The 16,333-nt window shown below is 40.4% G+C and overlaps 2 protein-coding genes across 3 annotated transcripts in view; one reads left to right on the plus strand and one right to left on the minus strand.

The window, feature by feature from the left end:
- The first annotated feature begins 1,047 nt into the window (after nt 1-1,047).
- Nucleotides 1,048-10,441, plus strand: ptgesl (prostaglandin E synthase 2-like). Its single transcript, XM_034306562.2, has 7 exons — nt 1,048-1,323; nt 4,921-5,115; nt 5,244-5,299; nt 5,381-5,533; nt 7,020-7,220; nt 7,780-7,897; nt 9,903-10,441. The coding sequence occupies exons 1-7, from the start codon at nt 1,069-1,071 to the stop codon at nt 10,023-10,025; spliced, it is 1,101 nt and encodes a 366-aa protein (XP_034162453.1). The 5' UTR covers nt 1,048-1,068; the 3' UTR covers nt 10,026-10,441.
- Nucleotides 10,442-10,994: 553 nt separating this feature from the next.
- zgc:77486 (uncharacterized protein LOC405808 homolog) overlaps nt 10,995-16,333 on the minus strand; it is a 12,820-nt gene continuing 7,481 nt past the window's right edge. For both annotated transcript variants that reach the window (XM_053236207.1, XM_053236208.1), the window contains one exon: nt 10,995-15,677. In XM_053236207.1, the coding sequence (XP_053092182.1) occupies nt 15,522-15,677 (156 nt within the window). In that variant the 3' untranslated portion in view covers nt 10,995-15,521. The remainder of the gene's footprint in view (nt 15,678-16,333) is intronic.

Below are 16,333 nucleotides of genomic sequence, written 5' to 3' on the forward strand. Positions count from 1 at the left end.
GTTCTTCTTCTTCTTCTTCTCATCATCATCATCTTTCTTCTTCTTCTTATTATTATTATTATCATTATCACCATCTTTCTAGTTCTTCTTCTTCTTCTTCTCATCATCATCATCATCTTTCTTCTTCTTATTATTATTATTATCATCATTATCACCATCTTTCTAGTTCTTCTTCTTCTCATCATCATCATCTTTCTTCTTCTTCTTATTATTATTACTACTATTATTGTTATTATCATCATCATCATCATCATCTTTCTTCTTCTTCTTCTTATTATTATTATCATCATTATCACCATCTTTTTAGTTCTTCTTCTTATCATCATCATCTTTCTTCTTCTTCTTCTTCTTCTTCTTCTTATTATTATTATTCTACATAATTAGTGAAGCAGATTATTTCTTTAAGCTTGAAAGAGACCATGTAGTTTGATTATTTTGACTTCCTTCAGTAGCTGATGTGAAATGAGAGGAGGATCACTGCTGCTGCTGAACAGAGCTGATAAAGTGAAAACCCACAGATCCACAGACCCACAGACCCACAGATCCACAGACCCACAGACCCACAGACCCGCAGACCCACAGACCCACAGATCCACAGACCCACAGACCCGCAGACCCGCAGACCCACAGACCCGCAGATCCGCAGACCCGCAGACCCGCAGACCCACAGATCCACAGACCCACAGATCCACAGATCCGCAGTGGCAGCTTCCAAACCCAGTGTTCCTTTATCTTGCTTTGAGACAAAAGGGTTTTCTGCTTCCTTTTGTACATTACAAAGAAACAACAACAACAACAACAGACAAAAGCCATTACACCATCTCAGGCTTTAAAGATTACAGCACTCATCATTAACACTACACACTAGTTTAGTTTAAAGGTAAAAAGAGAAAAAGGGTAAACATGTTGTGTTGCATGAGTCTGTGTGGGTTTGCTGTCTCACTGTTTGTTATATAATGTTGGATGTTTTGTAAGCGTTCAATTTAAAAAAAAAAAAAAAAAAAGTGTCATTTCCGTGTGACGCGTGCGCGCCTGAGAAGGGGGGGGGGAGTGTGACGTCAGAGCAAGATGGCGGCGTCCGGCGTGAGGAGCTTGGGGAAGGTCGGCAGGCTGCTTTCCCGCGGCGCGGCTTTCCCAGCAGTGACCCCGGGCCCGGTCCCCACGCGGCTGTGCGCGCGAGCTCACGGCGGCTTCCCACGCGCCTTCCCACGCGCCTTCCCACGCGCTGCGACGCTCAGGTGTGTGTTCCTGCTCGGAGGTGGACTCGGTTTGTACCACAGCGTTAAACACTCACTGCAGAGACACCACGCAGAGCAGCAGCAGGTAACATCCGCATCATACCCCTGTCACTCATAACACCTGCACTTAAAGGTGCAATAGGCCATTTTTTAATCCCTTATTTATACCAATATCCTGATGTATATGTGGAACATGATAAAAAACACAATGCACAAAACCGTGACCTTAGCAAAAGTGTATTAATTTGCTGAGAAAACTCGTTTGGAAAACTGACTTCCGGTCCGGAAGGCGTAGTTGTGTCCCAAATGACACCCTATGCACTTACACTAAGCACTATAGGTACTCTACAGTCTAGTGTATAAAATTTAGAAGAGTAATATCATCTCTAATGGAACAATAACGTATTTTTTTACTAACTGGAAGTATAATTCGATGGCGAATGACGTCATACGCACGTGATGTGACGCCGCTAGCTTTCGCAGAATACCCAGCATCAACGAAAACAAATTTTATTTGTACTCTATTTGTCAATGTTCACTTTTATTCCCAACATGACCTTTTTTTTTTTTTTAATTCTGAGCGAATCTGAGCCTGCGTCAGCGCCTGGTAGCTCCGCCCCTTTTCTGCTACGTAAACAAAGCTGCGGCCGTCGCGTGCATGAAGTGTCCAACGTCCTACACTTTGTTTTATGGGTTGAATAAGTGCATCATCCGGGGACTTGAAGTGCACTTATTGTTCTTCTTCTTTTTCCAATGTTCGTGTGAAAGCACTACTCACAGTATTTATACTACAATACTGAGTAGAATAGTGCATAAGTGTGCGATTTGAGACGCACCTCTTGTTTGTGTTTGGATGCGTCTCCTTACCGCAAGGGCCACCGTAGATCCTGGGGGCGGAGCTTCATGAACATGGGCGGGAATCACTTGAACGTCGAACCCACCTAACTGCTGCGTCTCAATTCGCCTACTATCCGTCCTAAACAGTATCCGAGATTAGAATTATCGTGAATTATCGTGTCCCAAATCGTAGTATGTTGAAATGAGGTTCCCGAAGGTTCCTGGATGGTCTGCGGTTTGCGGTAGATTTCCGAAGTGTGGATCCGTGGACACTTTTTCAGCTAATATTACCCACAACTCCTTGCGTTAGTGAGGGAGGAGGAGTTTTGTGACGGTTTGCTGAAATCTAGAACAATAAATCAAGGGAATGGTAAATTAAATGATGTAGTATGAATGATATAAGGAGTAATGAATGAGGAAAAGCTGAAATGCAGCGAGGAGGTTGTTTACGGTGACGGTGTGCGTTACTAGGCAACAACGTTCTCCTCCGTTACATGCCGTGTTAGTTAGTACGTCCCAGTACCTGCATACTCTTTTACTACACGCTCAAAAGTATGTACTTTTCCTTCACAAAAAGACTACATAGTGTTAGTGCATAGTATAAGTAGGCGAATTGGGACACAGGGCTAATCTCCGGGGGGGTGTTTGGGGGACGCTGATCTTACTTACTGCACCTTTAAGTTCATCTTAAGTCTCTGTGGTCTTGTTGTTGATTCGCTGATGGTGCGTTCACATCTCCTAAACATCAACAGATGAACACTCTTCAAAGTGCTTGTCTTAGAGGCTTAAGGCTTAATTAATGCCTAATAATTAGAGATGGCACTGATACACAGGATCGTTATCGGGCAGAGACGAGCAAAAATAAATAAATAAATAAATAAATAATTAAATAAGGTGGCTCGGATATCAGAGGGAAAAAAAGACCGCATTTGATCTGATCCTGTAACAAGTGGGGAAAAAATGGATTTTTTTTTTTTTGGAGCTGTAAATGTTTACATATAAACAGCCTTGATGGTATTTTTGTTAGGATTGATTTTAGTTAGATTTATACTTCCTAAAATTTGCAATTTGATTTTTTTTTTATTTTGTGTAAGTATGTTTTAGCTATGTACTTGTTTTTTCTGTATTCTTTTAAAAGCTTTAAAAAAAAACATTTTAAAGTTTATAAAAAAGAAAGGATGATAACATTTGGGATGGGTACGGATATCTGCTGATACTCGAGGTTTCAGTATTGGGAAAGAAAAAGTGGGATCGTGCCACAGCTAGTGCTGGGCGATACGACAGAAACATCATATCATGATTCTCGAAGACAGGATATGGATTACGCGATGTAGGTTTGGAAACAGCAATACAGCAGTGTTTTATTTATTTATTTTTTAAAAATATTCAATAATACTTTATTTAACATCTAAAAAAAATCATACTTACATGAAAAAATGTCATTTTTTTCTAAAAAAAAATAAAACGTCAAAGCAGGTCAATAAAGGAAAATTAGGCTCTAGTTAAAAGAAAGTTCTGGACTTTGCTCATCCTGCTCATCTTCCCTCTATTCACAGTTTGTTTATTTAAAAAAAAAGATTAAAAATAAAAGTAAAAATATTCATTTTAAAATTAATTAATATTGTCAGGAAAGTGTATAGTGACTTAATCTGTTATGATATTGATATTGTATGGTCATGTTCCTCAGCACTATCCATGAGTATTCAGGAGCCAAGAATCGCAACGTGCAAAGTTTATATTTATTTATTTTTACCGGTGATTAATCGAATAAAAGTACTGCAGTCAACGTTGGGAGAAAATTCTGTTTTTCTTGTTTCTTTCCTGCACCACATGGTTTTAAAACCCAGTGTAAAATGTTCCTCTTTACTCGATATTAAAGTTATGATTTTTACGTTTCATGTTAGTGAAACCCAGTTTGTTTGTTTTTTGTTTTTTTTTCGTCCGGTTGATGTTTAACTAAAGTATTGATTACGCAGGTTTCTTAACCATCACTTGGATTTTCCAAACCTCTCCATGTTTCCCCTGGAAAGCAGCATTAGTGCTGAGCTTGTTATTTACTCCTGTTTGCACAACAAGTTTAATACAATTAAAAAAAAAAAAAAGATTTTCAGAGAAATGTTAATAAACGTAAATAATCGATAAAGTAAAAATCAGGCTGAAGTTAAAAGAAAAACTCTGGACTTGTTGCTCTTACCCTCTGTTCAGAGCATGGCTTAAAGTCTTAAAATCAGCGCTACGCTCACACTAGCGAGTGGCAAGCTGCTCGTGGCGTTGTAGTGGGCGTCTCCTGTGGGCGGGGCTTATCTAGCGTTTTATTTCTGCTCTGATGAGAAAGTACAGCCTTCAGCTCGCTGTCCGCTTTATACACGTCTCTGCTGCTTAAAATGTATTTAACGTTTAGAGCTACGTCCACTCACCAGAGGCACCAGCGAGCTTTTCCGTCTTCCAGGCTTTATTTTTCTTCGTAACGTCTCTGATCACGTTTATTCCGAGGTCAGATATGAAAGGGTGAGATGAAACCAGAGTTATAGGTTTTTCTTGCATTTCTGGGAAACTTTAACGGGAATAACGTTGTGAGAGGGGAAGTGAAGAAACGTCGGACCACACGAAGCACAGGATTGGTCCGAGGAATCGCGCGAGCCATAATTTGCGCAGAAGTGAGAAAACGTTGATGTGAGTGCTGCTCGTGAGCGCGGAAACGTTGTCGCTTGCCGCGGGGGTTACGTTCCCTCGGCGTGTGTTAGACGTCTGAGCAGGTTTCAGTTCCTCGTTGCTTGTTACTGTTTTGATGATTCTTTATCCTGTACTGAAAAGAAGTCTTTTTTTTTTTTCTTTTCTTTTTCAGGCACCGGATCCTGGATGGGATCTGAAGCTGACGCTGTATCAGTATAAAACCTGTCCGTTCTGCAGTAAAGTGCGCGCCTTCCTGGACTATCATGGCCTCCCGTATGAAGTCGTGGAGGTTAACCCCGTCATGCGGCAGGAAATCAAGTGGTCCACGTACAGGAAAGTTCCCATCCTGATGGTGAACGAAAGCATCGTAAGTACGCCGTGATATCGGCGCTCGCGTCATGTGACGCGCTGAAGAGTTTTTCCTCTGTGTGTGTGTGTGTGTGTGTGTGTGTGTGTTAAAGTCCATCTTTTCTTCTCTCCTTCTCTCCCGAACAGCAACTGAACGACTCGTCTGTCATCATCAGCGCTCTGACGACGTACCTGATCAGCAGGTGAGTGTGTTTCAGACGCCACGTCGTCCTTTTCGTCGGGTCGCTGTGAGCTAACGCTCAGGTTTAAATGCCGCTGCGCAGGGAGAAGAGCGTTCCTGAGATCGTGGCCTGCTATCCGGAAATGAAGGGGAAGAACGACAGCGGGAGAGAGGTGACCGAGTTCGGGAACAAGTACTGGGTGATGGTGGACGAAACCAAACACGTGCAGGTCTATCCAGAGAAGACGTCCAGGCAGTGAGTCACGGCACGCGCGCGCGCTCGCTCTCTCTCTCTCTCTCTCTCTCTCTCCCTCTCTCTCACACACACACACACATTCACTCTTTCTTTCACTCTCTCTCTCTCTCTCTCTCTCTCTCACACACACACACACACATTCACTCTTTCTTTCACTCTCTCTCTCTCTCTCTCTCTCTCTCCCTCTCCTTCTCTCTCACACACACACACACATTCACTCTTTCTTTCACTCTCTCTCTCTCTCTCTCCCTCTCTCTCCCTCTCCCTCTCTCTCACACACACACACACATTCACTCTTTCTTTCACTCTCTCTCTCTCTCTCTCTCTCTCTCTCACACACACACACATTCACTCTTTCTTTCACTCTCTCTCTCTCTCTCTCACACACACACACACACACACACACACACACACACACACACACATTCACTCTTTCTTTCACTCTCTCTCTCTCTCTCTCTCTCTCTCACACACACACACACACACACATTCACTCTTTCTTTCTCTCTCTCTCTCTCTCTCTCTCTCTCACACACACACACACACATTCACTCTTTCTTTCACTCTCTTACGTTTGCTCTTTCTTTCTGTCTGTCTACTTTCTTTTGTTCTTTTTCTTTCTTTCTTCTTTTTCTTTCTGTTTCTCTATCTTTCTTTCTTGCACTCTTTTATCTTCATTTCCTTCTTTCTTTTTCTTTTCTTTCATGCTCTTTCTTTCATTCTTTCATTCACTCTTTTTCTTTCATTTCTTTCTTTTTTCATTAACTCTCTTTTCTTTTTCTTGCTCTTTCTTTTTCCTTCTTTCTGTCACTCTCTTTTTTCTTTTTCCTTTCTTTCATGGTTTTTCTTTCACTCTTTTCTTTTTCTTTTACTTTCTTGCTCTTTCCCTCTTTTTTTCCCCTTTCACTCGCTTTTTTCTTTATTTCTTTTCTTTCCTGCTCTCTTACTGTCTTTCTTTCACTCCATTCTTTCTTCTTGTTTTTTTTTAAAAATTAACTAAGAATAATTTTTTTATTTTACTTATTATTGTTTTTAAAAATGTATTTAAGTTGATTTATCAACTTACTTTTATTAAGAATTAAGATTATTTTAATAATGAATCAGTGCATTAATTCATATAAAACGTCATTATTTTTAGATATTTATTTATTTGAAAGATTTTATTTACAGTAAAGTTACTCCCGCTGTTTAAAATGATGCCCTTCTCCGAGTCTTTTCCCTTTTCCCTACTATTTAGGGGGGAAAAAAATAGTGCACTGTACTATAGTGATGAGGCTGTGATGTCACCAGCAGTCTGGAACGTGATTGGACGATCATTTAACACGCAGCGTGCTGGATATGCGTGATCTTTCCTCCATCAGTCTGATCGCAATGTTATACAAAACAGCAGTACACAATGAATTAGTGTATATGTGGGAGTGTATGTTTATATTCTGAGAGTGTGTAATTTACACCTGTGTGTGTGTGTGTGTGTGTGTGTTTTCAGAGAGGAAATAAAATGGCGTAAATGGGCAGACGACTGGCTGGTGCATCTCATCTCCCCTAACGTGTACCGGACCCCGGCCGAGGCTCTGGCTTCCTTCGACTACATCGTCCGCGAGGGAAAGTTCGGCACGTTCGAAGGCTTCTTCGCCAAGTACGTAGGAGCGGCGGCCATGTGGCTCATCTCCAAACGACTCAAAAACAGGTCTGTGACCGCAGCGCACTCGTCCTGCTTCATACGCTGATACACCATGATCTATAATTTACTCTGCTGTAGGGCTGTGCGATGTGACGAGGTAATATCCATATCCTGATAAATGGCACGATACACAATACGCTGTATAATGCTGACATATCAGGGATATCATGCTGTGTTCGTATGCAGTGTTTGTTTGTTTATTTATTTATTTATTTATTTATTTTAAATAATTGCAATCTGATTAGAAGCAGCTATTGTGATGTTAGAACCTGTTCATGATTTTCAAAATTTCAATTTTAGTTTTAAATATTTTTTAGCTATTTTTTAAAAAAAATTATTTAAATTTTTTTTTTGCAGAAATTAAATATCAAACAGTTTTAAAATAAATAAATAAGTAAATAAATTTTAAAAAAGCAGCTGGGACACCTGTATATCGTGATACGATATTTCTGTCACATCGCCTCAGCCCTAGTCTGCTGTAATGATTAATATTTCAGACGCAATAGTAATATTCAGACTGGTTTGTGCTTTTTTTTTTTTTTTCTTTTTTTTCTCATGTCCTAAGACACAACCTGCAGGATGACGTGAGGCAGGACCTGTACAAGGCGGTGAACGACTGGGTGGCGGCCATCGGGAAAAATAAGAAATTCATGGGAGGAGAAAACCCCAATCTCGCTGATCTGGTAAAAAAAATAAATAAATAAAAAATTGAGCAAAAAAAAGACTGTACACAATTTCCACCTTTTAAAACAAAATGGTGTCGACCAGCGAAGACGTGAAAACGTAATCAACTGACGTTCAATCGTCAACCTTTAGCGCAGGAGTTCCGCAATTTAACAAGTACATGGCTACGAGTTATCCCTTAAAAATACACCAAAAGACAGAAAAATATGCCAAAAAAATCTTCTCCTTTTTCCCCTCCAATTAAAACAACAGACAACCAATCGACAAAAAAATCTGGAATGATTGACAGTTGCATTTTGAACTCTCTGATATTAACTGGCCCACTGGAAGCCCCGCCCCCTTTTCACCACCTCTCGACTCGACTCGATTTTCCCGGCGTCCACGATTTCTCTTACGGTGAACGGAGAATATTTTGAGTTCATTAACGTGAAATAAAATCTATCAGTGTTTGTTTGGAGTTTAACATTAGACACGTACAGTACATAGCTAACATCAGCTAGCTGTAGTTATTAATTCTGGGGAAAGAAATGGTGAAAAATGCCAGAAATTTTGTGTTTGGGATTAAAAAAAAAAAAAAAGACAATGTGTCAAATCAAACACTTCGGATCAACAATGAAAATATCGGCTTGTAATGAAAACATGCTGTAATTTTTTATTATTTTGTTTAAACAGTTTTAGATTTAGATTTCTTTAACATTTAAAGAAAAGTTTTACAGTTTAAGAAAAACTTTTTAGCAATTCTTAAGCGTCTACACTACACAAAAAAAACAAAAAAACAAAACAATGGCCAAAATATGAAGCGTTTAATGGACTTAACCAATCATTGGTCAGGAAATGAGCAAGAATTAAACAGATAAAGGAAGTTAGTACGTGAGCTTTTCCCTTTGATTTCTGTAAATGTTTAAGCCTCGTGGCCCTCGATGGTGCGCCAGATAACCACATAATCACTCATCTTTTAAGAAAAGAAAAAAGCATCCCAAAAGTTTGTACACCCACACAAGAATTTTACACCAAACACTTTAATCATCATCATGATTTTATCTTTGCGTACAGGAAGACTATCGAAGTGAGTTTCCCTGTTTCTAGCTTTTCCCCAAACAATCAGTTCACTGCAGCGAAAGGAAACTGGAGGCACAGGAGCTCTCAGGACTGCATCTGTTTCATTCCTGCTCATTTCCTGACCAATCGTTTGTTCTTTAGCTCTTTAAAAGCTTCACGTTTTTGGGCTCGACCCCTTTTTTTCCCCCGGAGTGTACGCTGGTGAAACGTAACCACGGATTTATAAAACTAGTTCTGTCACATTTTCTACGAGGAACATTAGCAACAAACTTGTAGCTAGCAGGAGTTTTGACGTCTTTAAAGCAGACTGAATGTTTTAATCACCTACGCGATATTGGAACATGAGGTTAGAATTTAACGTAAATAAAAACAGTTTCCGTATCGTTTACATAAAATATATTTCTGTAAAGTACATTACTGTTTTTTCTTCGTTTCAGCGACGTAGCGTCCGATGGGTTCTCTCAGACCGCCACACGTACCTCAACTCCAGACCTCGAATGCATCTGATCTCTCCTCTTTCCCTCTAATTTCATTCTCTCTTTCCATCCCTTTCTCATTTATCTCTACCCATTCACTTTCCTTTAATCTCAGGGTCTCTTCCACTCTTTCTCTTTATTCCCTCTTTCCCTCTCTCTCCCTCCAGCTGTCTCCTTTTTCCCTCATCTTCTCTCTCCTTTCTCTCTTCCTTCTCTATCCCTCGCTTCATCCATCACCTTTTTTCAATTTTTTCCTCTTTCCACAATTGTCTCCATTTCCCCCCCTCTCTTTTCCTTCCTTTTCTCCTCTTTCTCATCCTATTTCATTCTCCTCTCTCCCGTCATTGCTTTGTGGGTTTTACTCTGCATACATTTAATATTTTTTTAGCTGTATATTTTCTTTAAGACTCGACCGTCTGTCCATTTCTTTTTCTGTTTATTTCACGTGAACCCTGTACGTTTGTTTTAGGCGGTGTTTGGGGTTCTGAGGGTCATGGAGGGTCTCGAGGCTTTCGACGACATGATGGAGAACACGAAAGTGAAGAAGTGGTACAGACGCATGGAGAACACCGTGCGCCATCATCCCAAATGATCCACACCCTTTCGGTTGCGTCTGAAACGGTTCCTTTTACAGAATTTAACGGCGTCGGGTGTGAAGCCAATCGGGAGAATGCGGTGTAAATGAATGTACAGAAAGTTCAGCTGAGGAAACGTCTCCTAATTCCACAATCAGCAGTGTGAGCTTCTGGGCCTTTACTGTACACTTCATCTGGGTAATATTGTGTCTGATTATAGTAATTTATTCCTGTCTGTCTCCGTTATGCTGTTAATAAGGAGTAACAAGAGCAGCAATAAAGAGCAATAAGGTCTGAACTGACTTTACTCGCCAGGTTGTGAGAATTATAAAGTCATGGCGCCCCTTTGACTGTAATCAGTGCACATTATCAACTAAGCATCAGACGTGTGACACAAAAAAAAAATAAATAAATGAAAAATCTCTGAAACAAACATCTAATGGGTCGAGTTCCTTGTTATTACAAGAAATTTCACTGCCTCATGTTCAAAGTGTGCAAGATTTCGATTCAGTATTACTTTTATTATACGTGATTGATCAGAAGGTGTTGATTAATTTTCTAGAGCAGCAGCTCTGACAGTAGCGCAGGTTTATATTAATGCGCTCGCTCTAATGCGTTATCGTTTCTATAGTAACAGCTCGCTCACAGGGACTCGTACAGCAGAAGCTCCACATAAACAGATTTAAAAAATCATTGATGTGTAGTTTTCTGTAAAGAGAAACGTGATTATTTAACATTTATGGAAGGAGTCTCCAGCGTCAGCACTTTGTAACAGTCAGAAGTAAAGCTGGAATTTTGTTCCAGAAGTTTTCCAACAGTTTCAGTACAGAGACATTTACGCTTCTTTGCGATTTCTGATAAATCATCGTATTGCCCAGCTCTATTTCAAATAACTAAGTGTTATAAAAACATTTTAGTAGCATTTAAACACTGAAATTCCTTCAAACACACACCTGAGAAAAAAAACTAAAACTCCACACTATGAGTAATTTTAAAATAAACTTTGATTTTATTGTGTTTATACTTATTCTTACACATCAAAAAAAAAAAATCTGAAAAAAAAAATCTAATAAAAATCGGTGGTGTGTCTGTAGAATGGTGCATCACAGCAGACTGGAAAAAAACAAAACAAAACCGGGACAAACGATTTAAACGAACACAAAAACTGCAGCTGGACTTCTTTTTAATGTACAAAACCGCTCAATCTGCTCTCGTCACGTGCATTTCTGAGGTATCCTGCAGTTTCGATGTCGTGTTACAAACGTTTACGATCAACACACACGGGTCAGATCGACAGAATAACGTACGGTTCCACAAAATACAACACACGGAGTCATTACAGAAGATGCTTTTTTATGAATGGAGGTGCACGACGGTGATGCGTCAATTTAAAAAAAGAAAAAAGAAACAGAAAAACACAACTGATCAGTTACATTCAATTTAGTCATTTCCTTATTTCCTGTTTTAATTTTTAAATAATCTCCGGTGAAAATACTAGCGCTGCATGATGCATCGTTCGCTTAATCGTCGTCACCAAAAAACTTCAAGCATCCTACTGATATACGGATCATACGCTGTAATATGCAAATGAGCTCACTAATTAATCTCTAAATGTAACTCTGTGCTCGAAACTGATATAAAACAAGCTTTAGTAATTCTGTTTAAGCTGAACAGATTTATAACAACAGCCGTGAAGCTTGTGTTTGATCAAATCAGTGATGATTAGTACAACTAATCCCACCTAAATCCTCCTAGCACTTAAAGCTGCTTGTGGTAGAAACACACCTAGTAATGTTATACATACAGTGCATAAGTATTCACCCCCTTTTAACCATTTCCACATTTAGTATCATTACATCCTGGAACTGAAGTGGACTTAGATTAGGATTAGGTGTCATGAATCTGCACAAAATTGTGCATAATATGCAAGTGGAGGGAAAAAATCTATATAGTTTAGCAAAATTATTCACTAATAAAAAACAAAGGTGACGTATTGGAGTACTGAAGCCTCTTAAATTAGTTCGGAAGTCACACATTTAGTTAAAAAGAGTTGATCTGTGTGTGTAATTAAAGTGTATAATATCTCTAACACACTCTGGGTTCTTCCAGGAACAGGTGTATTTATATTGAGATATTATACACTTTAACTACACACATTTAGTTAAAAAGAGTTGATCTGTGTGTAATTAAAGTATATAATATCTCAATATAAATACACCTGTTCCTGGAAGAACCCAGAGTTTGCTGGAGAACATACCTAATCGCACAGCAGCGTGAAGACCTGGCCATGAAGGAGCTACCAAACCAGATCCACTGACAGCCAGTGAGCGGGTGAAGAGAGACCAAGGGGATGGAGAGAGCCACAGCTCAGAGGGGAGAAGGATAATCACAAAGCTGGACTTTATGGAAAAGTGATGAGAAGAAAAAATAAGAAAAGGAAAAAAAAATCAGAATATTGGAGACTTAACAAAAGTTCTCTAGTCTGATAAGACCAAAGGTGAATTTTTCAGCCTTGGCACTAAAACAACATCGCTCATCACCCTGAGAAAGCCATCCCTACTGTGAAGCATGGTGGTGGCAGCATCATGTTCGGCGTTCCCCTCGGTCTCTTGGTTGCTTCTCTGACTAATCTCTTTTTTATCCCTCTTTTCACTGGCTTTCGGTGGACGTTCTCATCCTCGAGGCAGAGCTGCAGTTGTGCCATATTCTTTCCATTTATTTTTTAAATAATGGCTTTAATGTCACTCTGCAGGATGTCTGGGATATTTTTTTATAATCAAACGTTGCTTGACACTTTTCCAGAACTCTGTCCTGGATTTCTTTTGATTGCTGCTTGGTTTTCATGATGCTGTGTTTTGGTATGTTCTCTAACACACTCTAGAGATCCTGAGATATTGTAGATGCGACTTCTGATGGCGACTGGCTGCACCGGAACTAATTTAGGGGTTTTCCATACTCCGGTGCTTCACCTTTGTGTTTTATTTGTAAATAATTTTATGAACTATATAGATATTCCCTGCCGTTCTATATTATGGGCTATTTTGTAAAGATTGATGACATGATCCCAGTTAAGGCCATTTCAGTTCCAGGTTGTAGCAGTACAAAACGTGAAAAAGGTCAAGGGGGTGAATACTTATGCAATGCATTGCACATTATTCATCGAAATAAAGGTTAAGTCGAAGACCGAGTCATGCTTCCATTTGAACAACAGAATAAATGTAACTTGAACACTAACTACATTTTTAAAATCTGTTTATCTGTTAAAAGGTTAAATGGTAAGGATGGGATGAGTCTGAGTCTTAAGCGTTTACTTAACTTCAAAATTCAAACCCCTTGAGTCAAATTTTAATTTTAAAGTTCTCTATTAGTTAATGCGATTCTCTATAATCTTGCGTTGCTGCCATTTTATTTGATCAGTCAACAATAAAACGTGCACCTTCCTCCCTCCCTCACGAATCACGCGTTGCTGCTTACTGCCCCGCCCCCTCATCTGATGGACAGCTGTGATCCTCCTACTCTTCTGGAAGCTGATGAAAGCTCGAGGCATGTGGACGGCCCTCGAGCAGTTCGGACGAAGAATTTAGAAATGAATCGTCCCAAAACAGGAGCGAATAGATACGTAAAGAGAGGAAGAAGTGCGTAGGTGCACTAAAGTTATTTCCATATCTATGCAAACCAGGTCGTTTTATTTGGGTCAAACCTTCTCTCTTTGTGCCTTTGATTAGTTTTAAAAAAACAAATGAAAACGTTAAAAGTCTTTAAAACAAAAAACACACACACACACACACACACACACCCCTACAAACCATCAGATTCTGAAATGTATGGTTTTAGATGAGCGATGCAAAAAAAAAAAAAAGAAAAAGAAAAACGAGCGGACCTCAAAACTTTACGACGATGTTAAAAGACGAATACTGTAGAAACAATGCAACCCAACCCCGCCCCAAACTCCTCCCCCCACCCCTCTTGACCACGCCCACTCACTTCAGCCCTTTTGACTAAATAAAAAGCCTCCCCACCCCGACACACACTCGTCCTTCATTTGTCTGCTTGGGTACGAGCAGCAGATTAGCACTGGATACATACGATTGAGAACATACACGTAGTTTAATTAAGTATTATCTCACCCTCGCCTGCGCACTAACCTCGTCACGTTCTACACTGGATTATAACTATATGGATAAGTAGCCATGTGGTATATACATATGCCTGGGGAAAAGAAAAAAAAAAAAAAAAGATAGATTTAAATTGTGGTTTTACGATATTATCACATCATGATGTTCGGAAAATAAGAACAATATTGCGCGCTGTGATGTATCGTATAAACGGCGCCTGTGAATGAGGACGAATCCGCGGTTCGGCCACGCGCTGCGCCGCGGGTAGCGCTGTAAAATGCCGAAACGTTTAGCCTGGTTCTAGTGTCGGTGCTAATCACCGTACAGGAATGCAAGTCCCGTCTGTCTTCCTGGAAGCAGTGACGACTTCCTGTGTGACATCATCAAAGCACGGCGTGCTCATGTAGCTGAAGAAAGCACAGATAACGGACGGCGTTTCCATGTGTCCGGCATTCGCTGGTCTGCTGGTGGTCAGGAATATTTGTGGTCGACAAAAGAAATAATATTTGCTCCGGAGCGAAGGCGTCCAAGATTCGATTTACTCTCCGATTTACTTTCCTCCCGTGTTTGTGCTCGGATCATCGCAATCATGTTGTGCTTCGATTCGATGGATAGTCTCTTGTCTGTGGCTCAGCCGCATCAAATAATCGAAAGATTAAGGACAAAGCTGGGTTTTTTTCCCTCCCGCTACATGCTTCCAGCACAACTCGAGCAAATGAAAATTTTAAAAATAATAATAATAATAATAATAATAATAATAATAATAAATAGGACGCAATCACACAATTCGAGCTAACTACAATATATTAATATAGATCCTCTGATAACGCTTTCATACGCTCATTAAAGCAGGAACGGGGAAAAAGCGGAAAAGAAACAAATCTGTCACTCGTTCACTCACACACGCACTCACTCGAAGTGAAAGAGAAGCTCTGGAAACTGATAAATCAACAACATGTCAGAAGAGAAAAAAAAAGAAATCATAAAAGGACTAAAATAAGGGATGAAATCTCCGTCCCATAAACCTCCTGCTCCCTTTTCTCAGAGATCACACCAATTAATCCCAAATCCCGAAAAAACGTAAACGTAAACGTCCTCCCTCCCAAAAAAACAAACCAAAAATGCCCACCAGACCCCCGAGTGCTGCCCCTGACTCTCGACCACACACACACACACACACACACACACACACACACACACACACACACACACACTGTTATGCCACTCTAAGAGAGAGTCGGGGAAGACGTGGGGTTTCAGGGCAGACGTGTGCAGCGCTTCTTCCTACCACGGAGAAATGGAGCCGTATCACAAATCGGCATTGTTCTGATAAAACCTGCAGGTCAAACACATTTCTGTTTTTTTTGTTTTTTTTTTGTTTTTTTGTTTTTTTAATCATCAGTCCTCATAACTTCTGGATCTTCTCTGCCACCACGATGGGGTTCTCTTTGCGGATCTGAGCGGCCGCCGCTCCTCTGTAATCGTACGGACAGTCGTGTTTATCCGAGTAGCGGTGGATCGCGCAGAACAGGTTACCACAGCGACAGTCGAAGCCTAGAGAGAGAGAGAGAGAGAGAGAGAGAGAGAGGCAGTATGAGAGAGAGAAAAGAGAGAGAGACACAGAGAGGCAGTATGAGAGAGAGAGAGAGAGAGGGAGAGACAGAGAGAGAGAGTGAGAATAAGAGAGAGAGAGAGGCAGTATGAGAGAGAGAGTGAGAGAGACAGTATGAGAGAGAGAGAGAGAGAGAGAGAGAGAGAGAGGCAGAGAGAGAGAGAGAGTTAGACAGTATGAGAGAGAGAGGGAGAGGGAGAGAGAGAGAGAGATAGAGAGAGGCAGGCAGAGAGAGAGAGAGACAGAGAGAGGCAGGCAGAGAGAGAGAGAGAGAGAGACAGTATGAGAGAGAGAGAGAGAGAGAGACAGTATGAGAGAGAGAGAGAGAGAGAGACAGAGAGACAGTATGAGAGAGAGAGAGAGACAGAGAGACAGTATGAGAGAGAGAGAGAGACAGAGAGACAGTATGAGAGAGAGAGAGAGAGAGAGAGACAGTATATGAGAGAGAGAGAGAGAGAGAGAGAGAGTATGAGAGAGAGAGAGAGACAGTATGAGAGAGAGAGAGAGAGAGAGAGACAGAGAGACAGTATGAGAGAGAGAGAGAGAGAGAGAGAGACAGAGAGACAGTATGAGAGAGAGAGAGAGAGAGACAGTATAT

This window comes from Pangasianodon hypophthalmus, chromosome 8 (assembly GCF_027358585.1).
Source record: "Pangasianodon hypophthalmus isolate fPanHyp1 chromosome 8, fPanHyp1.pri, whole genome shotgun sequence".
Classification (NCBI taxonomy): Eukaryota; Metazoa; Chordata; class Actinopteri; order Siluriformes; family Pangasiidae; genus Pangasianodon; species Pangasianodon hypophthalmus.